This window comes from Thalassophryne amazonica, chromosome 9, assembly GCF_902500255.1.
Source record: "Thalassophryne amazonica chromosome 9, fThaAma1.1, whole genome shotgun sequence".
NCBI lineage: Eukaryota > Metazoa > Chordata > Actinopteri > Batrachoidiformes > Batrachoididae > Thalassophryne > Thalassophryne amazonica.
The window spans coordinates 58,996,589-59,022,010 of record NC_047111.1 but is presented as its reverse complement, the minus strand read 5'-3'; the positions used below and the strand labels follow the sequence as shown (position 1 = coordinate 59,022,010).

At 40.6% G+C, this 25,422-nt stretch overlaps 1 protein-coding gene across 1 annotated transcript in view; it reads right to left on the bottom strand.

Annotated features, from left to right (window-relative positions):
* crebrf (creb3 regulatory factor) overlaps positions 1-25,422 on the bottom strand; it is a 69,634-nt gene that overhangs the window by 25,475 nt on the left and 18,737 nt on the right. Inside the window, exons 2-3 of the mRNA XM_034178125.1 lie at positions 18,427-18,648; positions 12,185-12,310 (exon numbers count right to left, since the gene is read on the bottom strand). Coding sequence (XP_034034016.1) covers positions 12,185-12,310; positions 18,427-18,435 — 135 coding nt within the window. The 5' untranslated portion in view covers positions 18,436-18,648. The remainder of the gene's footprint in view (positions 1-12,184; positions 12,311-18,426; positions 18,649-25,422) is intronic.

Genomic DNA, 25,422 nt, shown 5'->3' with positions numbered 1-25,422 from the left:
CTATTACAATAAGATCCAGATAAGCCTGCAATTGGTCATAAACAGCTTTCTCTAAGACTTTAGACACAAATGGCAATTTAGAGATCGGTCTATAGTTGGACAACACATTTGGGTCAAGATTGTTCTTTTTGATGAGCGGCTGGACTACAGCATGTTTAAGAGCTGACGGAAAACAGCCACTTGATAGAGAAGCGTTCACAAGTTCAGCAATGTATGGACCAATACACTGAAAAACATCTTTAAACAAATGACCTGGAACAATGTCCAAAGTGCAGGAAGAAGACTTAAGATGATTAACATGACTTAAGATGATTTAAGTCATGCTTAAATCATGTCCATTCTCATGAAATCTTGCCTTTCCAGCCCTATTAAGAGTGTGTGTGTGTGTGTGTGTTTGTGTGTGTAATATATATGTATATGTGTGCGCATCTCTGAAGACCGTGGCGGCTGGCCCAGAGGCACTGGGGCACCGCCCTTTCAGATGTGGAGGGGGAAAAAAATTATAAAAGATACAGTTGTGTTCAAACGTTTACATACCCTGGCAGAATTTTTGCTTTTTTGGCCATTTTTAAGAGATTATGAATGACAACACAAAAACTTTTTTCACTCATGGTTAGTGGTTGGGTGAAGCCATTTATTGTCAAACAACTGTGTTTCCTCTTTTTAAATTAAAATGACAAGAGAACGACCCAAATGACCCTGATCCAAAGTTTACATACCCCTGTTCTTAATACTGTGCATTGCCCCTTTAAAATCAACGACAGCTGGTTCATTCCATATGAAATCACCAAAGGTCACAGTTTCATGGTTTTAGAATTGCCTGGTTTTAATATATTTTGCAGCCAGTGTTGAGAGAAGAAGAACGGTCTTGGCGGCAGCTCAATATCTTGTTTTGTTTTGATTCTATGGAGGTTTTAAAAAGGGGGCATGTCCGTGTTAACCCTCTGTGTTCCGTTTGTGACCATGTTTACTTGGCCATAAATCAAAAACTAGAAAAGATATTAACTCGATATTTTCAGAATTTGTTTATTCCGTCTTAAAGTGTATGTAAAATGAAAGAAAGAAATTAACCCCCTGGGGGCCACGCCATTAATTACCAAAAAATGGAATTTAAAAAAATGTTCCGAAAGTGTGCTGACTTTGATGTGCATTTAACCATATTTGCCTTGTCATGTAAAAAATGCTGTTTGGCATGTTGGTAGTACTAATGTTAGGCTTTCTTGGATTGCAAAGAACACCACCACAATGTCCTCAGATTTTGCCCAAAATTAACCCTTGTCCAGCTATTTTTACCAAATATGTTCCTTTGGCGCCCCCTTTTGGGCATGTAGGCAACTTCTGATTTTTTTTTGTTGGTCTCAAATGAAAGATCTTCATTGGAACTTCAAATTAAACCTGGTACCAACATCTAACAAAGATGCCTGATGGGAAAACAAATGCCCTCTTTATTGGTAATTTTCAGCTTAATCAAAATGTACATGAAAATGTACATAAATGTACAGGAAATATATCATACGATAGCCATTCTGAAATCCATCCAGCATGTATACACATACATTGCACATACATACACATACATTATAAACAATGTCTGTATCACTGAATAAACAAAGCACAGTAACTAACGTGTAGCGAGCTGTACATAAGTACTAACTTAAGTTCATGCAAAGGAGGTTATTAATCATATGGATGGAATTTTTCCTTAATGTTGACTTCAGACTCACCTTGCATAGGTTTGCTTGTGACAGGGATCATTCTTAAAAACATGTGTTTTTAAGAATGATCCATGTCACATACATTCTGATTAAACTGAAAACTGAAGATTACCAATAAAGAGGGCACTTGTTTTCCCATCAGGCCTCTTTGTTAGATGTTGGTTGAAGTTCCAATGAAGACCTTTCATTTGAGAACATAGAGGGTTAACATGGACACGCCCCCTTATTCAAACCCCCATAGAATCTAAACGAAACAAGATACTGAGCTGCTGCCAAGACCATTCTTAACATGAGCTACAAAATATATCAAAACCAGGCAATTCTAAAACCATAAAACTGGGACTTGCCCTTGTTTTGGATGATTTCATATGGAATGACCCAACTTGGAGTCTTTTGTGGTGGTTGTGGACGAGGATCTCTGATGGTAAAGCTGCCAATGAATATGTCTTGGACTTTATTTACATTAATTACAAAGCCATACAAATAACTCAGCCACATGGGGTGTGCAGCCAGTACATTCTGAGTGCCGGTCCCAAGCCCAGATAAATGAGGAGGGTTGCATCAGGAAGGGCATCCGCCGTAAAACAAGCCAACCCAAATATGCAGACTAAGAATCGAATTTCCACACCGGATCAGTTGAGGCCCGGGTTAACAACATCTGCCACCGGTGCTGTTGCCCAACAGGGTGCCGGTGGAAATTGGGCTACTGCTGGGAGAAGACGACGAAGAAGAGGAGGAAAATGTTCCACAAACAGCGGGAGAAGAAGAAAACTAGAAGGGTGGAAATAAGAGTGGGGACATTGAATGTTGGTAGTATGACTGGTAAAAGGAGAGAGCTGGCTGATATGATGGAGAGGAGAAAGGTAGACATATTGTGTGTGCAAGAGACCAAGTGGAAGGGACTAAGAGCAGGAGCATCGGCGGTGGGTACAAGTTGTTGTACCATGGTGAGGACAGGAAGAGAAATGGTGTTGGGGTCATTTTAAAGGAAGAGTACGTTAAACGTGTGTTGGAGGTTAAGCGAGTGTCTGATAGGGTGATGAGTGTGAAGTTGGAAATTGAAGGGGTGATGATGAATATCATCAGTGCATATGCCCCACAGGTAGGTTGTGAGATGAAGGAGAAAGATGATTTCTGGAGTGTGTTAGATGAGGTGGTGGAGAGTGTGCCCAAGCACAAAAGAGTGGTGATAGGAGCAGACTTCAACGGACATGTTGGTGAAGGGAACAGAGGTGATGAAGAAGTAATGGGTAGATATGGTATCAAGGATAGGAATGGGGAAGGACAGATAGTAGTTGATTTTGCAAAAAGGATGGAAATGGCTGTGGTGAACACCTACTTTAAGAAAAGGGAGGAGCACAGGGTAACATATAAGAGTGGAGAAAGGTGCACACAGGTGGACTACATTCTTTATAGGAAATGCAAGCTAAAAGAAATCAGAGACTGTAAGGTGGTGGCAGGAGAGAGTGTCGTTAGACAGCATAGGATGGTTGTTTGTAGGATGTACATGTGTGTGAATGGGAGAGAGAAAGTGGAATAGTGCAGTTACAAGGAGTAGAAGTGGTGAAAGTAGATGAGTTTAAATATTTGGGGTCAACTGTTCAAAGTACTAGAGAATGTGGTAAAGAGGTGAAGAAGAGAGTGCAGGCAGGGTGGAGTGGGTGTAGAAAGGTGGCAGGAGTGATTTGTGACCGAAGAATATCAGGAAGAGTGAAAGGTAAAGTTTACAAGACAGTAGTGAGACCAGCTATGTTGTACGATTTGGAGACGGTGGCACTAACAAAAAGACAGGAGGCAGAGCTGGAGGTGGCAGAGCTGAAGATGTTGAGATTCTCTTCGGAAGTGACGAGAATAGACAAGATTAGGAATGAACATATCAGAGGGATAGCTCAGGTGGGACGGTTTGCAGACAAAGTCAGAGAGACAAGATTGAGATGGTTTGGACATGTGCAGAGGAGGGACCCAGGGTATATAGGGAGAAGGATGCTGAGGATGGAGCCACCAGGCAGGAGGTGAAGAGGGAGGCCAAAGAGGAGGTTTTTGGATGTGTTGTAGGAGGACATGCAGGTAGTTGGTGTGACAGAGGAAGTTACAAAGGACAGGGCGAGATGGAAACGACTGATCTGCTGTGGCGACCCCTAACAGGAACAGCCGAAAGTCAAAGAAGAAGAAGAAGACAAAGACATACAAACAGTATGGCACTTTATGGTAAATCTCCATGGAGTAGACAGTTCTCAAAAACCTGAGTGACTGTGCAAGAAGAAGAAGAGTGAGGAAAGCCACCAAGACACCCAGACAACCCAGGAGAAGTTATGGGCTTATGTGGCTGTGATTGGAGAAATTATGCACAGTGCAAGCTTTGCATTTTGTATCACCAGTTAGCCATCTTCATGATAAACTGATATAGCTACAAACTGCCAGAAGGTACATCTGAGATGCAAGCCTGGATTTGATCTGTTTTGGTGAAAGAAAATCCTTCTCTGCTCTACTCCACTATGAAGCTAAGAGTAGTGATGCAGCCCCTCTGTTGTCAGACTAACTAAAGTTTAGCAAAGCATTTAATTAAGTGGTTTTGTACAACCCCTGGCAATAATTATGGAATCACCGGCCTCGGAGGATGTTCATTCAGTTGTTTAATTTTGTAAAAAAAAGCAGATCACAGACATGACACAAAACTAAAGTCATTTCAAATGGCAACTTTCTGGCTTTAAGAAACACTATAAGAAATCAGGAAAAAAAAATTGTGGCAGTCAGCAACGGTTACTTTTTTAGACCAAGCAGAGGGAAAAAATATGGGCTCACTAAATTCTGAGGAAAAAATGATGGAATCATGAAAAACAAAAGAACGCTCCAACACATCACTAGTATTTTGTTGCACCACCTCTGGCTTTTATAACAGCTTGCAGTCTCTGAGGCATGGACTTAATGAGTGACAAACAGTACTCTTCATCAATCTGGCTCCAACTTTCTCTGATTGCTGTTGCCAGATCAGCTTTGCAGGTTGGAGCCTTGTCATGGACCATTTTCTTCAACTTCCACCAAAGATTTTCAATTGGATTAAGATCCGGACTATTTGCAGGCCATGACATTGACCCTATGTGTCTTTTTGCAAGGAATGTTTTCAGTTTTTGCTCTATGGCAAGATGCATTATCATCTTGAAAAATGATTTCATCATCCCCAAACATCCTTTCAATTGATGGGATAAGAAAAGTGTCCAAAATATCAACGTAAACTTGTGCATTTATTGATGATGTAATGACAGCCATCTCCCCAGTGCCTTTACCTGACATGCAGCCCCATATCATCAATGACTGTGGAAATTTACATGTTCTCTTCAGGCAGTCATCTTTATAAATCTCATTGGAACGGCACCAAACAAAAGTTCCAGCATCATCACCTTGCCCAATGCAGATGCAGATTTGAGATTTATCACTGAATATGACTATATGAAATTTACAGGGTGATTCCATAATTTATTCCTCAGAATTGAGTGAGCCCATATTTTTTTCCCTCTGCTTGGTCTAAAAAAGTAACCGTTACTGACTGCCACAATTTGTTTTTCTTGATTTCTTATAGTGTTTCTTAAAGCCAGAAAGTTGGCATTTGAAATTACTTTACTTTTGTGTCATGTCTGTGATCTGCTTTTTTTCTACAAAATTAAAAAACTGAATGAACATCCTCCGAGGCCGGTGATTCCATAATTATTGCCAGGGGTTGTATTTGTCCATGAATTGTTCTGTAATTTATGTTTGTAGCATGGCCCAAGCAGAGGGTCACCCCTTTGAGTCTGGTCTGCTTGAGGTTTCTTCCTCAGAGGGAGTTTTTCCTTACCACTGTTGCTCTGGGGGTTGGTAAGATTAGACCTTACCTGTTTGAAGCGCCTTGAGGCAACTCTGTTGTGATTTGGCACTATATAAAGGAAAATAAAGTGAAATGTCAATTGAGGAATTTTTCCATATTTCGAAAGAGCCTAAATTTGCAGATATTTTCTATTCTATTGAGGGGGTGTCACTGTGAAACCCAGGAGCTGTTTGGCTGAAGATAATGGGAGTGCAGTACAGTATGGTGTACTATATGTGTAATTGGTGTCAAATGGTGAAATGTTCCTTGTTCAAGAACTTGAGTGTTGTATTGTTCCTTTCCAAAGTATAAATGAGGCCGAATACAGTTATATGTAAAATTTTGGGCACCCTTGATTATTTCCATGATTTTCCTTTATAAATCATTGGTTGTTTGGATCAGCAATTTCAGTTAAATATATCATATAGCAGACAAACACAGTGATATTTGAGAAGTGAAACGAAGTTTATAGGATTTACAGGAAGTGTGCAATAATTCTTTAAAAAAAATTAGGCAGGTGCATAAATTTGGACACCGCAACAGAAAAAACAAACCAAAAAAAAAACATCAATATTTAGTAGATCCTCCTTCTGCAGAAATAACAGCCTCTAAACGCTTCCTGTAGCTTCCAATGAGAGTCTGGAATCTGTTTGAAGGTATTTTGGACCATTCTTCTTTACAAAACATCTCCAGTTCAGTTGTTGGTTTCCGAGGGTGGACAGCCCTCTTAAAAATCACACCACAGATTTTCAATAATATTGAGGTCTGGGGACAGAGATGGCCATTCCAGAACGTTGTATTTGTTCCTCTGCATGAATGCCTTAGTAGATTTTGAGAAGTGTTTGTGCATGTGCAAACTGCGCTGTATAGTTGAAAGATGCACAGAGACACTATCTACAGCAAGATCATGTTGTAGGTCTTTGGAGCAGGTCTGTGGGTGGACTATGACTCTTCTCACCATCCTTCACTTCAGCTTATCTGAGATTTTTCTTGGCCTGCCACTTTGGGCCTTAACTAGTACTGTGCCTGCGGTCTTCCATTTCCTCACTATGTTCCTCACAGTGGAAACTGACAGCTGAAATCTCTAGTTTTTTAAATCCTTCTCATAAACCATGATGTTGAACAATCTTTGTTTTGAGGTCATTTGAGAGTTGTTTAGAGGCTCCCATGTTGCCACTCATTAGAAGAGATGCAAAGAGGAGAAACATTTGCAAATACCATTTCTCATGATTGTATTCACCTGTGTAAGGAGGTCAAGGGTCAATGAGCTTACAAAACCAATTTTGTTTTCCAATAATTAGTGCTAAATGTATTCAAATCAATAAAATGACAAGGGTGTCCAAATTTATGCACCTGCCTAATTTTGTTTAAATAATTATTGCACACTTTCTGGAAATACTAGAAACATCATTTCACTTCTCAAATATCAGTGTGTTCATCTGCTATATGGTATATTTAACTGAAATTTCTGATCCAGACAACCAATGACTTACAAAGGAAAACCATGAAAATTATCAGGGGTGCCCAAACTTTTACATACAACTGTATAGCTGTAAATGGTTAACTTTATCTGTGAAACTGCTGATTTTGAGAAGGACATGAAATGATTATTGTAGAATTGTAGCAATTTTCCGACTGTTCATTTGAATGCCTGTACTGGACTAGGCAGGGAAATCGATTGGCACACCAGCCGCCACTGTCTGAAGATCAGTCAGGGGTCGAAATATATTTTCTAACCTACTTGCACTGGTGCTAGTAACAAAAAATTACTTGCACCAAAAAAAGTTACTTGCACAACCAAAAGTCAGTCTTTATCAACCTTAAAACTCCTCCTCTGATGTGTGAGACTCTTCCTCTCTGGGGAGAGTTTGAGGGGAGAGCAGCAGCAGCAGACAGTTTTTTTTCCACGTGCGCGTGCGAACGAATCGTCCGTGAAGATTATTTTATTTATTAACTACATAGATGTATAATAAAACAAATGGTGACTGGTTTCTAACAATTATGATAGCTTGAGGGGAGAGAGAGCGAGGAACTACGGAGCCCTGGAAGTGTCATCGCAAAATGTTTTGCATGTGGAGAGAATGTGCGCACGTTTTATTATATTGTGCGCACGTTTTAAGCATCGTTTGAGTAAAACAAGGGCACAATCTACTTAAATGTGGCCACAATTTGTAAAATGTGCACTCAATATTGTCTTGACACATAAATGTTGGCTATTAGCCAACAAACCAGGAGACAGTGTAATACATTTCCCCATTAGAAATGGATCTGGTCAGGGTATATCATCATGGTTTGGGCGCACAAGGACATATAGCGAACTCTTGCTACCCAGTATGGCATCATCTGGAGTTTAAGCACATTAAAAATAATGCTGAGGGCGAAGCGTCTCCCCGTTGTAAGGATGACAATTTAGGTCATATTATGGAGTTCATTTTGAATGAAAGGAAAATGTGTGCACGTTTTATTAATTTGAGGGTTCAATTAAAGGAAAACGTGCGCACGAATGATTATGGCCATTAAAACGTGCACACGAATTATCATGGCTAGGAAAACATGCGCACGTTTTACTAATTTGAGAGCACGTTTTATTAATTCATGGGCTCAATTAAAGGAAAACGTGTGCACAAATTATCATGGCCAGAAAAAAATATCACTTTAAGTGACCTCTCCCGGGTTCTGTCAAGGAACCGCAGCGGCAGCCAGTTTTTTTTTTTCACGCGCACGCGTGAACTAATCGTCCGTGAAGGTAATTTTATTAACTACACAGATGTATAATAAAACAAATGGTCACTGGTTTATAACACAATGATGACAGAGTTTGAGAGGAGAGAGAGGAACCGCAGCGGCAGCCAGTTTTTTTTTTTTCTTTCTTTTCTTTGTTTACATGTGAGCACGCGAATGGGACAGGAGGTCCTCAAACTGGAACTCCTGCAGCTCCAGTTATTTGTTGCAGCTCCTGCAGGAAATAATGAAACTCCCCAAATTGGGAACGTCTCATGAGGATGTTGTGAACCCAGGGACGGCGCCGCTGGCGACGTTTGTCAGCTTTCCACAACAAATAGAGCACAGCAACTTGCTCTGTGTGTGAGAGTCAGAAAACGCAGGGAAGACGAAGACACACTGGAAATTGTTTTTTTTTCATTTATTCCTTTATTGGTTCATTCTACTGGTGCTTATAGTTGATAAAACTCGGACAAAGTTACTTGCACCAGTGCTAGTGCAGTCTAAAATTACGTGCACCGCTCAAATAATATGTGCACAAACTAGCACATGCACGTACTATTTTGACCCCTGTCAGTGTTTCTGATTCTGTCCCATTCTTTGTGGGTCATCGCATAATGTCATCTCTGAAGATACATATCCAGATCATTAAATGCAAAACCAAACTGGGTCTGAAGTTGAGAGAACAAACAAGTGGTTTGTAGTAGTCACTGCATTACATCACAGAAGAAATTGAATTTCACATGAATGTGTATAAGGCGGCACGGTAGCTTGACGGTTGGCACTGGTGTCTCACAGCAACAACGTCCTGGGATCGCTTCCCACCTGGTCCTTTCTGTGTGGAGTTGGCATGTTCTCCAAAGCTCGCGTGGCTTCCCTCCAGGTGCTCCAGCCTCCTCCCACTTCCAAAGACATGCTGGTTAGGTGAACTGGAAATGTTAACTTGACCGTAGGTGTGAGTGCAAGTGTGAATGAGTTTGCCTATCTATATGTGGTCCTATGACAGAACAGCATCCTGCCCAGGGTGTGCCCCGCCTCTCAGCCTATGACTGCTAGGATAGGCTCCAGCATCCTGTGACCCTTGATTGGAGTCAATGCATAAAGACAATGAATATATATATATATATATATATATATATATATATATATATATATATCCATATGTAACACATGCAGCATGTGGCTTGGCATTGTCTTGCTGAAATAAACAGGGACATCCCTGAAAAAGATGTTGCTTGGATGGCAGCATGTGTTGCTCCAAAACCTGGATGTACCTTTCAGCATTGATGGTGCCATCACAGATGTGTAGGCTGCCCATGCCCATGGGGCACTAACACACCCCCATACCATCACAGATGCTGGCTTTTGAACTTGGCGCTGGTAACAATCTGAATGGTCTTTTTCCTCTTTTGTCCAAAGGACACGACGTCCATGATTTCCAAAAACAATTTGAAAGGTGGACTCATCAGACCACAGCACACTTTTCATACCACTGTTCCAGCTTTTTTGAAATGTGTTGCAGGCATCCATTTCAAAATGAGCAAATATTTGCACAAACACAATAAAGTTTATCAGTTTGAACATTAAATATCTTGTCTTTGTAGTGTATTCAATTGAATATAGGTTGAAGAGGATTTGCTAATCATTGTGTTCTGTTTTCATTTACATTTTACACAATGTCCCAACTTCATTGGAATTGGGGTTGTATGAAGGCATGGAAGCCGTTTGTGGAATGGAAAAAGCAGCCTAATATTAAACTTTTGGGATCCTATCAACAGCTCGACCTCCGCTGTGTTTACAATTGATTTGGGCTTGAATCAGCAGGTGCCGTTCTTGTGATGATGTAGCAACAATATGAACGTGGCTGAAGGCTGAAATAGAGCGCAGGCTTCAGACAGCTGTTGTTTAGCCTTCACCTGCGCACTTATCGACTTTTATGGTTCAGGATTTTTTAAAATATCAACATTTCATCATTTTTTAGTAATTATTTGTGCACATTTTCTGGTATCACCTACACTTTAAAACAAAATATTGATTTAAAAAAAAGTGGTGACAGGTGAGCATCTCCGATTTGCATCCAGCTGCCTGTTTAAATTCAAATCTCATCAACCTCTTGTGAGCTCAGATTTGTCACTTGGCTGCTAAACAATTCAGCAACAGGTCACTCAACTGTAAATGTCATTCTGTTACCTGAGCTGAATTCATAAAAGTGTTAGTGATAACACAACAAAAATACAATATCTTTATTCAAATGCAATTCAAATCCATGCATCTTTTAAACACCTTATGGCAATGACCCACTTTTAAAAGTACGTACATGAACAAAATGAAAGGCATCAGAGGGCTGATGTATACCCTGCATGCTCCACACACAATGACGTAAATGCACAAGTCAATATACTCATGTCTGTAATGGTGTTTTGGATTATGTATGACTTCATCATATGACTTCTGTGTGACTTCATTATGAAATCACTTATACCATTTAATCACAAATATTTTGCTGAACAACCTATTATTCAGATCATCCATCTAGACTTCTTGGCTGCTGAGATATAAAAACAAAGTTGTTTCTTTTACCTTTTACTAAACTACTCCAAAATTTAGTCACCCCTAGATATCTATCCATGTAATATTCTCACCATGCTTGATACATATAGGCTTCTTTGGTGTTGAGATATAGATATATAAACAACAACAAAAAGGAAAAAACGTTTTCCTTGACCTTTACCTTTGACCAAACTACTCCAAACTTTAGCCACTATGAATATCCATCAACATAATATTCCCCCTGGCTGTTTTTGCATTATCCTGTGCACGCACGCACGCACACACACACACGCACACACACACACACACACACACACACCTGGAGTTCCCTCCAGGTGCTCCGGCTTCCTCACACTTCCCAAGACATGCAGGTTAGGTGACACGGAAACTTTAAATTGTCCATGGGTGTGCGTGTGAATGTGTTTGTTTCTCTACATGTGGGCCTGCGACAGACTGCCGTCCTGTCCAGAGTAGACCCCGCCTCACGCCCTATGACTGCTGGGATAGGCTCCAGCCCCCAGTGACCCTTAACTGGAGTAAGCGGTTGAAGATAAATGAGTGAGTGAATTTTGGTTGGCGAGGTTCAATGTAAGTTTCACTTGGGGTTGTCACAGCAGATCCAGGGTGGCGCTGCATGTTGATTTGGCATTACACTGGACATCCTTCCTGATAAAATGCCATATTATATGGAGAATAGGCAGGGGGCCTTCAATCAGTAAGCACTTAATTTAGATGCAATGTACCTGATTCAAAACAAAGACTCAGCGGATGTCTACAAAGGCCCAATACCTGGCTGTGTGTGTGAGTGAGTGAGTATGTATATAGTCAAATAACTGGGCAGCACAGTCTCGTTTGAGGGTGGGCACTAAATGGGTCAAATATGACGCATGCAATGTAATTTCTCTACTTCTGGGATCAGAAACACGGTACTTTCTCTGAGTTTTTGGGCAAAGTACATGCAAACAAGGTGAAAATGCAAAGAAAAAGTGATGATGTGGTGGAAAGTGGACATGTGTTGTGGTTTGTTTATGACCCAGAGCTCAAACCTTTGTACAGGCGAGAGAACACAGCTAGCGACACAACCTCTCACGCTTGCCTCGTCTTTCCTTCTCCACTGGGAACAACAACAAAAAAAAAAAACTTCACTTTTCACTACTGCTTCGGTGACTGAAGCCGAAAACAAAACAGTACACCATTTTCCCATGTGAAGTTACACTGTGTATACACTGCACAACGGGAGCGGCTGTTCCCATAAGTGGTCAAATCCCGCAATATCACGCAGGGTTCAAACGAGACTGGCTGCCCTGTTGTACAATTTATTGGATTCTAGATTGCAGAAATATATGAAGCTACTCACCAGTTCATACATGAAATCTGGATCAGAGCTTGTAGCAAGGAGCTCCGTACTGGTCAGGGCCTGATCAGCAAAGGAATAGTTCTGAAAGGCGTCCCCAAAGGGAGGCTCCATCCCACTGACGCTGGGCTGTAAGACAAGAGAAAAATGAACAAAGAGAAAACGGCTCACTTTAGACTGAACCGCTCCACCAAGACTGAAAACATCTGAGCTCACAACGTTAAAATAACTTGTCTGAAACCTAAATGATCCATTAGCTACAAAGTGTTGCTGCTCACAAAACAACCAACAAACATCAGGGTAAAAACACAACATGGCGCTCTGTGGCAGAGGTAATGTTGGACAACAATGGCAAAAACGCTGCAAAGCTGATTCAGTTTGATGAATTGTACAACATGGGAAGGCAGGAAGGAAAAAAAAAAAGACAGACAAGGAAGGAAATAAAGAAAACTAATGTCACCAGTCCACCCTACTGTTCTACTAAACATTTTGCAAAGGTCAGATAAAATTCAGCAGGATGATAGAATAATCAACTGCCAGCTTTTGTTTCAATGACATGACAAAGGTACCAATGGGTTTAAATAAAAAAACAAAAAAACAAAAACACCATTTCCACCAAGCGGTCCAGGTCGGTACGGATGTGTGTTTCCACATCCAGATTTAGGGACGGGTACCAAAAAAAAAAAAAAAAAAAAAAAAAAAAACAGATCCATAACGTACCACTTTTCAGCACCCTTTGCTTAGGATACCAAAATAATGAACTCGCTACTAAAGTGAGACACTAACCTACTGCTGTCCATTGATTGGCTCAGCAAAAGCTAAAGCTACAGTCCTCATGTGACCAGCCATACAGTTCCAACCAGAGGTGTAAAAGTCCAGCTTCAGAAAGTTAAAAACCCTCCCATGTGTTGCTTCTACTTGTGCACCTAAAACAGGTGATCTCAATAATTAGCTCATCCACCCGCCTGAAGAGCTGAATCAACTGGTTTATTAGGAAGATGGAACAAATATGTGGCTGGACGTTTACTTTCTGAATCCGGAGTTTTACACCTCTGGTTCCAACTTATACAAAAACTATATGGATTTGAATCACGTGTGATTACATCAGACATGCTTGAACCCTTGTGGGCATGCGAGAGTTTTTTTCACGCCTGTCGGTTACGTCATTCGCCTGTGGGCAGTCTTTGAGTGAGGAGTGGCCCACCCTCTCATCGATTTTTTCATTGTTTAGGAATGGCTCAGAGACTGCTGCTTTGTTTGATAAAAATTTTTTCAAAACCTGTAAGGCACAACTGAGTGGACACCATTCGATAAATTCAACTGGTTTTTGGTGAGAATTTTAACGGCTGATGAGAGATTTTGGAGTTTTACTGTCGCCGTAAGGACGGCCCACGGCACCTGACGGCGATCTGCGCTCCGAGGCGGTGTCGTCTCGCTGTTTCAAGCTGAAAACGTCCTAATTTCAGGCCCTGTGGACCCAAGACGTCGTGAGATAACAGAGAACTTTCAGAAGAATTCGGGATCAGGAGTTTATCCAGACATTCCACTGTTAAAGGAGATTTTGTAATGAAAGAACGTGCGGGCAGATTCGCATGTCGGGCCGGACCCGACTGCGGGGGGTCGCGACAGGAAAAACACCTCCATTGGAAACCTTAACGGACAAGTTGGAACATGCCCAAGCTGTTAAACAATTTCTCAGATACTCACTTGTTGAAAGCCATCAAAAGCCGCCTGAATTTTACAAATGGTTTTCAACACGGAGGTGTTTTTCATGTCGCGGCGCAGACAGATTTGCCACGTCGTCACGGATCCGACTCGGCAAATTCGTCCGCACGTTCTTTCATTACAAAATCGCCTTTAACAGTGGAATGTCCGGGTAAACTCCTGATGCCGGCTTCTTCTGAAACTTCTCTGTTCTCTGACGACGTCCTGGGTGAACAGAGCTTTAAATTAGGATGTTTTCAGCTCGAAACAGCCAGACGGACGCCACCTCCGACTGCGCCACGCCGATCCACTTTGTGGGCTGTGCTTAAAGCGAAAGAAATTCCACAATCTCTCATCAGCCGTTAAACTTTACACCGAAAACCAGCTGAATTTCTCGAATAGTGTCCACACGGATATCCCTCACCGGTCCTGAAAAAATTTGATAAAGCAACGCGCGCCGTCTCCCTGCAGCTTCTCAGACAAAGAGATTCCGACGGGAGGGGGAGTCCACACCTCACTCAAAGCCTGCCCACAGGCGAATGACGTCACCAACAGGCATGACAAAACTCACGCATGCGCACGAGGGTTCAAGCTTGTCTGACGTAAAAACATATTAATCAAATCCATTTATTTTTTGAAAAAAATAAAAAGGACCGCTTTTTTTTTTTAAATCACAGACCTCGTACTGTTTCAAATATTAAAACCATTCACACACTGAGTAACGATAACGTCTTGAGCTTAACAGTTAAGTCGTTTCAGTCAGATTCATCATCACAGCCTGACGAAAACTGTTATCCACTTAAGATACCTTTATTTTTGGAATACGATGTCTGGAAATACTTTAATTTAGGGATGCATGATCCACATTTTTTCACTTCCAATCCAATCCCAATACCTGAATTTGGATATCTGCCCATACCAATACCCGAGCTCTGTTTGTTTTAATATTATTATCATTATTATTGATTTTATATGAGGATATTTTGTATTCCCAGCTATAAAGCTTCATGATGAAGTGGTATAGAGGAGGATTTTCTTAAAAAGAAGACCTGAAAGTCCAGCTACAATTTGCCAGAAGGTACATCTAAGATGCAACCTGAGATCTGATGTTTTGGTGAAAGAATGAAGTTGTTGTTGTTGTTGTTCATTCAGCTGCTCCCGCTTTTGTTCGGGGTCGCCACAGCGGATACAACCAGATCCGCATTGGTAATTGGCACAAGTTTTACGCCGGATGCCCTTCTGAGATCTGAGGGTATCAGGCTTACACAGAGCAGGCCGACTGCGGTGAAAGAATGAAGCACTTTTATTTATTTTTTGGCAGTTTTTGTGGCATTTTGGAAAGGCAGAAATCCACTTTTTCCTCAAACATTACATGTATTTGCTTGCAATTTTTGGGGTGCCCCCGTGAGGAAAATAAATAAATAAATAAAAATAAAATCAATAAATCAGTCAAGTTTTAATTGATGAAAAAAAGACAAAAAAAACAGAAGGTCTTGGAAAAAAGCACAGACTTTATAGAGAAAAGACAACACTACCTCAAACCACAAAAATATATAATAAATAAATAAAACTACTTAATTTACTCATATTTGAAGTCAGTCTGGGTAAATTGTTGGAGCCTTCCTCCTGTTAAAAGTCAGAGCAACCAGCATTAGTGCTCTGGTGGAAACTGCAGACACCCCATCCCCCATCCCCTGCACACCGCAGCAGCAGAGCACAGCAGCCAGCAAGACTTTGGGCACACACACAGATGGGCCCTGGATCAGACAACTCCGATCCATGAATTATGTTGGTACCAGAAGCTGATACTGATAACGGATCGGATCGGCACAAACCCTACTTTTCCTTATCACGGTTGAATAAACAGTGTTTTTAAATTAGTCCCTCTGTGAACCAGAGGATGTCGGCACTTTGTCCCTCCAACAAGAAAAACACAGTACGTTAAAAGTGTCACAGTGCTCCATTTATTTATGCCAGCATCCACCACAGCCATGTATTGTCTCTTCAGTACTCTGCTCTTGATGAAAATATATCCCATGACTGATCAAGACAAAAAATAAAATAAAATAAAATTATATATATATATACACATATAGATATATACATACACACACAGACACACACACACACACTCAACAAAAATATAAACGCAACACTTTTGGTTTTGCTTCCATTTTGTATGAGATGAACTCAAAGATCTAAAACGTTTTCCACATACACAATATCACCATTTCCCTCAAATACTGTTCACAAACCAGTCTAAATCTGTGATAGTGAGCACTTCTCCTTTACTGAGATAATCCATCCCACCTCACAGGTGTGCCATATCAAGATGCTGATTAGACACCATGATTAGTGCACAGGTGTGCCTTAGACTGTCCACAATAAAAGGCCACTCTGAAAGGTGCAGTTTTGTTTTATTGGGGGGGGATACCAGTCAGTATCTGGTGTGACCACCTTTTGCCTCATGCAGTGCAACACATATCCTTCGCATAGAGTTGATCAGGTTGTCAATTGTGGCCTGTGGAATGTTGGTCCACTCCTCTTCAATGGCTGTGCGAAGTTGCTATTGGCAGGAACTGGTACACGCTGTCATATACGCCGGTCCAGAGCATCCCAAACATGCTCAATGGGTGACATGTCCGGTGAGTATGCCGGCCAAGAACTGGGACATTTTCAGCTTCCAAGAATTGTGTACAGATCCTTACAACATGGGGCCGTGCATTATCCTGCTGCAACATGAGGTGATGTTCTTGGATGTATGGCACAACAATGGGCCTCAGGATCTCGTCACGGTATCTCTGTGCATTCAAAATGCCATCAATAAAATGCACCTGTGTTCTTCGTCCATAACAGACGCCTGCCCATATCATAACCCCACTGCCACCACGGGCCACTCGATCCACAACACTGACATCAGAAAACCGCTCACCCACACGACGCCACACACGCTGTCTGCCATCTGCCCTGGACAGTGTGAAGCGGGATTCATCCGTGAAGAGAACACCTCTCCAACGTGCCAAACGCCAGCGAATGTGAGCATTTGCCCACTCAAGTCGGTTACGACGACGAACTGGAGTCAGGTCGAGACCCCGATGAGGACGACGAGCATGCAGATGAGCTTCCTGAGACGGTTTCTGACAGTTTGTGCAGAAATTCTTTGGTTATGCAAAAAGATTGTTTCAGCAGCTGTCCGAGTGGCTGGTCTCAGACGATCTTGGAGGTGAACATGCTGGATGTGGAGGTCCTGGGCTGGTGTGGTTACACGTGGTCTGCGGTTGTAAGGCTGGTTGGATGCAATGCCAAATTCTCTGAAACGCCTTTGGAGACGGCTTATGGTAGAGAAATGAACATTCAATACACGAGCAACAGCTCTGGTTGACATTCCTGCTGTCAGCATGCCAACTGCACGCTCCCTCAAATCTTGCGACATCTGTGGCATTGTGCTGTGTGATAAAACTGCACCTTTCAGAGTGGCCTTTTATTGTGGGCAGTCTAAGGCACACCTGTGCACTAATCATGGTGTCTAATCAGCATCTTGATATGGCACACCTGTGAGGTGGGATGGATTATCTCAGCAAAGGAGAAGTGCTCACTATCACAGGTTTAGACTGGTTTGTGAACAATATTTGAGGGAAATTGTGATATTGTGTATGTGGAAAACGTTTTAGATCTTTGAGTTCATCTCATACAAAATAGGACCAAAAGTGCTGCATGTGTGTGTGTGTGTATATATATATATATATATATATATATATATATATATATATATATAGAGAGAGAGAGAGAGAGAGAGAGAGAGAGAGAGAGAGAGAGAGAGAGAAAATTAAATTACACTGTGCGGACTCCATGTGGAGGGGCATGGCCGTGCGACAGCATACGATCTCTCGATGATGTGTATGTCAACGTCTACCATGCTTCGCCTACCAGACAAAAGATACTACTGGTGGTGGAAATGCAAGCCCAACAAGACTTAACTGTGTTGAGCTGTACCATACCGACCCGGACCACTCGGTGGAAACGAGACAAAGTACAAAGGGCGCTTGGAAAGTTTTGAGCCTGACCCAGAAATAAAAGGGCATGGTTCTCCATCTTATTAGATGTACACCCGCGTATTCCAGCGTTTTTAATACGGTCAGCATACGCAGGCTAAATCATCAAGGTGTGACAAGGCCTTATTCTGAGAAACCAGCATTTCTCAACACTGCACCCAGTGAGTCAAAACTTCACACATTCTCAAGAAATGTTGGTTTCTCAGAATGCAAAAAATAGAGAACCATGAACTGCTTTTTCTGAGTCAGACTCAAAAGTTATCAATATCCCCTTGTAGCACAGCAACAATGTTCCTGTGGTCGTATTTTGAACAAGAATAGAATGTTAAAACCAAGTTATTTAAAATAAATTAAATAAATAAATAAATAAAAAATCACTGCAAGACTGGGGTTTTAAGCTTTGGCTGAGAAAAATCTGTGTGCTTTGTCGAGTGCTCCTCTGCTTCTTATTATGTAGTACAGTTTCACTGCCTGTGTTGTCTTTGTTACCTGAGGCATTGCCAGGAACCGATTCGAGCTCCAGCCGGGAAACCTCTGGGTCTCCTGTCCAGTCCTCGCGGTGTGAGGTTGTCTGATCAATGTGGTAAATTAATGAGGTGGGAGACGATGTCAGAGAACTGTTGGATGCAGCCTGCTGGGCTGAGGGGAAAGGGGCAGGGAAGGGGTACCATAAACTGGGCTCAGTCTGGATGGATGTGGTCCGTTTCAAGCCTGTGGTAAAACACATTAATCAAGAGTGTTAAAATCAGGAAACAAGGAAGCAAAGAAAGAAGCAACCCAAAACACCCAGGTGCATTTTAAGATGTACATGTACATTACAAAGGAATCTAAATTAAATACATATAATGTCAGAATAAATCAAAGCCATATTCATCTAAACATATATACACAGTGGCATTCCAAAGTTCTGGGAACCCTAGGAATTTCATCCATTTTATTTTTTAAAGATACACTTACAAAACAAAATTCTGGCTTTTCCATATGTGGGAAAGCGGATGAGTTCTTTTTAATCGTGACGCAATTAAAAATCATGAACACACATGATCGGTCGGACTTCTGACACCACCCTGGGAGTTTCACCCAGGGAACTCCCTCCAATCAAATTAACTCCAATGTTAAGCACATGGGTTTGATGCAAACTAGGCAGAGTAGGAGGTTCAAAGAAAAACAACGTATTGAAATTGTTACACACACACACACACACACACACACACACACACACACACACACACACACACACACACACACACACACACACACACACACACACTTAACAAAAGAATCTCTTATAAAACAAAAACTCAATCAATTTCTCAGTTCTGTGCGGCCGAAAGGGTGTATGTAGGCTGAAGCAAAAGCTTATAAATGTCCCGCCCCTTCACCAGTTGCTACAGTGAGGAAAATACGTATTTGAATACCCTGCGATTTTGCAAGTTCTCCCAATTAGAAATCATGGAGGGGTCTGAAATTTTCATCTTAGGTGCATGTCGACTGTGAGAGACATAATCTTTTAAAAAAAAAAAAAAAAAAAAAAATCCAGAAATCATAATGTATGATTTTTTTTTAATAATTTATTTGTATGTTACTGCTGCAAATAAGTATTTGAACCCCTACCAACCAGCAAGAATTCTGGCTCTCACAGACCTGTTAATTTTTCTTTAAGAAGCTCTCTTATTCTGCACTCTTTACCTGTATTAATTGCACCTGTTTGAACTTGTTACCTGTATAAAAGACATCTGTTCACACACACTCCAACCTGTCCACCATAGCCAAGACCACAGAGCTGTCTAAGGACACCAGGGACAAAACTGTAGACCTGCACAAGGCTGGGATAGACTACAGGACAACAGGCAAGCAGCTTGGTAGAAAAAACAACTGTTATGATTATTTATTAGAAAGTGGAAGAAACAGAAGATGACTGTCAATCTCCCTCGGTCTGGGATTCCATGCAAGATCTCACTTTGTGGGGTAAGGATGATTCTGAGAAAGCTCAGAACTACACAGGAGGACCTGGTCAATGACCTGAAGAGAGCTGGGACCACAGTCACAAAGATTATATTAGTAACATGATGATGTCATGGTTTAAAACCCTGCAGGGCAGCAAGGTTCCCCTGCTCAAGCCAGCGCATGTCCAGGCCCGTTTGAAGTTCACCAGGCATGGGAGAAGGTCATGTGGTCAGATGAGACCAGAATAGAGCTTTTTGGAATCAACTCCACTTACGATGTTTAGAGGATGAGAACAACCCCAAGAAAACCATCCCAACCGTTAAGCATGGGGGTGGAAACATCCTACTCTGGGGGTGCTCTTCTGCAAAGGGGACAGGACGACTGCACCGTATTGAAGGGAGGATGGATGGGGTCATGTATTGCGAGATTTTGGCAAACAACCTCCTTCCCTCAGTAAGAGCATTGAAGATGGGTCATGGCTGGGTCTTCCAGCATGATAATGACCCCAAACACACAGCCAGGGCAACTAAGGAGGGGCTCCGGAAGAAGCATTTCAAGGTCCTGGAGTGGCCTGGCCAGTCTCCAGAGCTGAACTCAATAGAAAATCTTTTGGAGGGAGCTGAAACTCCAAACCTGAAAGATTTGGAGAAGATCTGTATGGAGGAGTGGACCAAAATCCCTGCTGCAGTGTGTGCAAACCTGGTGAAAAACTACAGGAAACGTTTGACCTCTGTAATTGCAAACAAAGGCTACTGTACCAAATATTAACATTGATTTTCACAGGTGTTAAAATATTTATTTGCAGCAGTAACATACAAATAAATTATTTAAAAAAATTATACATTGTGATTTCCGGATTTTTTTAGATTATGTCTCTCACAGATAAAACAGAAGAACAGTAACAAAGTCAGTTAACCTAATTTATCGTATTATAATAAGTAATTTGTTTTTATAAAGTCTTTTCAAGCCAGCCAAAGTATCACATAATTTAATACTATCAGAACAGTTATTCCAGATTTTAACACATTTTACCGAGATGCAGTGACTTTTTACAGTAGTTTGAATCTTTAAGCTGTCAAATACTAATGTTCCTCTCGGGTGATAACAGGACTCCCTCATGTTAAGCAGTTCCTGTACATGTTGAGGCAAGAGTTTATTGTTAACTTTATACATGGTCTGTCTCGTAATATAATCAACCAAGTCTCAAATTTTAAAATGTGTAAACAAGAAAACAGTGGGTTTTTTGGCTCACAATATGATTATTTACTTTCTTTTGTAACAGAAACATTGGGTTTGTATTTGCTTTATATGTGTTTCCCCAAACCTCAATGCAGTAGGTCACGTATGGGACAAGCAATGAATGATACAGTGTAACCAAACAATGCTGGGAGAGGAAGCATTGTGCTTTATACAGAATCGCGATAACTTTTGACATTTTGGATTTAACATCATTTATACGAGGACTGTCTGTAAAGTATAGGTCCTTTTTATTTTTTTCCAAAACTATATGGATTTCATTCATATGTTTTTACGTCAGACATGCTTGAACCCTCGTGCGCATGCGTGAGTTTTTCCACGCCTGTCGGTGACGTCATTCGCCTGTGAGCACTCCTTGTGGGAGGAGTCGTCCAACCCCTCGTCGGAATTCCTTTGTCTGAGAAGTTGCTGAGAGACTGGCGCTTTGTTTGATCAAAATTTTTTCTAAACCTGTGAGACACATCGAAGTGGACATGGTTCGAAAAATTAAGCTGGTTTTCAGTGAAAATTTTAACAGCTGATGAGAGATTTTGAGGTGATTCTGTCGCTTTAAGGACTTCCCACGGTGCGAGACGTCGTGCAGCGCTCTCAGGCAGCGTCATCAGCCTGTTTCAAGCTTAAAACCTCCACATTTCAGGCTCTGTTGATCCAGGACGTCGTGAGAGAACAGAGAAGTTTCAGAAGAAGTCGGTTTCAGCATTTTATCCGGATATTCCACTGTTAAAGGAGATTTTTTTAATGAAAGACGTGCGGGCGGATTGCAGCGTCGGCTTGCAGCCGCCGCGACGCACCGTCACAGGAAAAACACCTCTGCTGGAAGCCTTAAGGACAAGTTGGAACATCTCCAGCTGATAAACAATTTCTCATATACTCACTTCACTGAAAGCCATCAAAAGCCAACTGGATTTTAACAAATGGTTATCAACACGGAGGTGTTTTTCCTGTGCCGCCGCGCCGCGTCGGCTGCGTCCCGACGCGCGGACCCGTCCGCACGTCTTTCATTAAAAAAATCTCCTTTAACAGTGGAATATCCGGATAAAATGCTGAAACCGACTTCTTCTGAAACGTCTCTGTTCTCTCACGACGTCCTGGATCAATAGAGCCTGAAATGTGGAGGTTTTAAGCTTGAAACAGGCTGATGACGCTGCCTGAGAGCGCTGCGCGACGTCTCGCACCGTGAAAAGTCCTTAAAGCGACAGAATCACCTCAAAATCTCTCATCAGCTGTTAAAATTTTCACTGAAAACCAGCTTAATTTTTCGAACCATGTCCACTTCGATGTGTCTCACAGGTTTAGAAAAAATTTTGATCAAACAAAGCGCCAGTCTCTCAGCAACTTCTCAGACAAAGGAATTCCGACGAGGGGCTGGACGACTCCTCCCACAAGGAGTGCTCACAGGCGAATGACGTCACCGACAGGCGTGGAAAAACTCACGCATGCGCACGAGGGTTCAAGCATGTCTGACGTAAAAACATATGAATGAAATCCATATAGTTTTTGAAAAAAATAAAAAGGACCTATACTTTACGGACAGCCCTCGTATGAGTTTTCCAACTTAACTTATCATTGATAAAAACTCCAAGAAACTTGGTTTTGGTTGCTATTTCAATATCAGCATCATTCAATAATACGTTTCTACTTAAGTTCCTGGGCTTATTTCCGAATATAATACGTTTTGTTTTACCCAAATGAAGCGATAATTTATTTGAATCAAGCCAGTATTTAAATTTTTGTACTTCCCTCTCCAGGAGCTGTCCCAAATGATCCCCACTACCAAACACAGTCGTATCATCAGCAAACAAAATACATCTCACAGACTTGGAAACCAAACCTATATCATTAATATACAATAGAAACAGTTAACGGCCCAAGGACTGAACCCTGGGGCACCCGACATGTAATCCTCAATAATTCAGAATTTGTCCCCCAAAAATGGACACAATGATACCTGTTGCGTAAATAGCTAGCTATCCAATCAAGGGCCAGTCCTCTAATACCGTACTTCTGTAATTTGTCCAATAGTAAAGTGTGATCTATGGTATCAAATGCTTTCTGCAAATCAAAGAAAACTCCTACAGTGTATTTCTTCTTCTCTATTGCATCTGTAACTTGTTCAACAAAATCAATTAAAGCCAGTGAAATAGTATAATTTTTTTCTAAAACCATACTGCTGTTCACTGAGTATGTGATGTTTAGTTAAATATCTTTTCCAGAATTTTTGAAAACTGTGGTAACAATGAGTTTGGCCTGTAGTTTGAAAAGACATGTTTGTCACCAGATTTGAATAGTGGAATCAGCTTAGCTATTTTCATTTTGAAAGGAAATTTCCCAGTCATCAATGACAAATTACAAATATAAGTCAAGGGTTTAACAATACAATCAATAATTTTTTTTAAATCAAAAACATATCAAGGTTGTCACTGTCAGTTGATTTTTTTTTCCCTCTTAGCTTATGAACTATGTTAATACTATGTTAATATCGTAATTTCATTTTCATCTGCTTCTTTAATATACACTGAATCCAGAGTTGTATTAATTGTTATGCTGTTGTCCAAAGAGCATGTTTTTGAGGATACAATTGAATTTGATAAGTTTTTACCCACATGAACAAAATAATTATTGAAATGATCAGCAATAACATTATTTTCTTTTACGATTTTGTCAGAATCTGTATGAAAATAAGATAGATAATCTTTAACAACTTTTTTCTTTTTAATAATTTCATTTAAAATCTTCCAAGTGCCTTTAATGTTGGTTTTATTTTTTTCCCCAATAAATTGCAGTAATACTGCTTCTTACACGATCGCATAATGTTCGTTAATTTGTTTTTGTATGTCTTACATTTTCTTTCATCTTCTTTTGTTCTGAATTTTATAAAGTGCTTGTACAATTTTTTTTCTATTTACATGCATTCTGGAGTCCCTTTGTAATCCAAGTTTTATCAGTTTTTTTTGCCTTTTTTCAGTTCTTGGCACAAACGGGCAATGTTTGTCATACAAGTTGGAAATAAATAATTCATAGGATTTGTCAATATCCTCACTATACATGTCACACCAATCTTGATGTATTAAACTCCTTCTGAGGTTCTCAATAGTAACATCAGTAATTTTCCTTTTGAGATCTGTGGTTTCCTTTTTGCTCATTTTTGTCACCTGATGATTTGAAAGCTACGAAAACCGGCAAATGATCACCGACATCACTAATGAATAGTCTACCTGTTATGTTCCCTACAGTAGCATTTGGTAATATATTGTCAATAATTGTTGATGTATTCGTAGTTATCCTATTTGGATGTGTGATCACTGGGTACAATATACAAAACACAGTTTCTGAATTCTGTTATTTGTAACTGACCATGAGGATTTAGGAACTCTATATTAAAGTCCACAGATAAATAAAAGCTTATTATTATTAACTGTGTTGTACATTTCAGTCAATTTATCCACAAAAATATCTATATTTGACCTCGGACCTCTATAAACACAGCTTATAATTATGTTTTTTGATTTTTCACATTTAATTTCCACTGTGACACATTCCATAATATTTTCCAAAGAAAATTACATGTTTTGTATAATTTCACTTTCATAATTTGAAATACATAAAGTGCCACGCCACTGCCCCGCTTTTTTTTCCATCCTATTTGTGGGGAAAAAAAAAAAAAAAAAAAAAAATCACATCCCTCAATCTGGACAGTCAACCAGCTCCTCGTTCAACCAAGTCTCAGTAATTTCAATAATAGAAAAATTTTAAGCAGTCCTGAATTTTTGAAAAGCTCATGAGAAGACTTCTTCTATTAAAATGTATTATGGAGAACATCCCATTTGTCAAAAAATAATCCTTCAATTGTTCTTTAGTAAAGTATTTACAGTGATGAATAATATTTTCAGAATCAGGCAGCAGAAAGAAAACAAATACGATATAATGTCAGGATTAAGCAACAAGAAAAACAGAAGAAATACTAAGGCGATCGCCGGCCACTAACCCTAAGCTTCACTAAACAACCCAGACTTTAGATAAAGACTTTAGAGTTTAGATCTGTTTACTAATAAAATGAATTTAAAAGGGTAATTTAAAAGGCTAGCATACTATGCCAGTGTGCTAGCCATATGAAAGGGAAAATAAGTGTGTCTTAAGTCTGGAGTCCCCCTTACCATAACTGAAGAAAGTGGGTATAGAAAATAAATGAATGAATAAATTAATATTTCAATGTTCTCTTAAGAAGTAATGCTCAATCCCATGTTTACCTGTACATACTGAATACTGAACTCAAGCTCAACT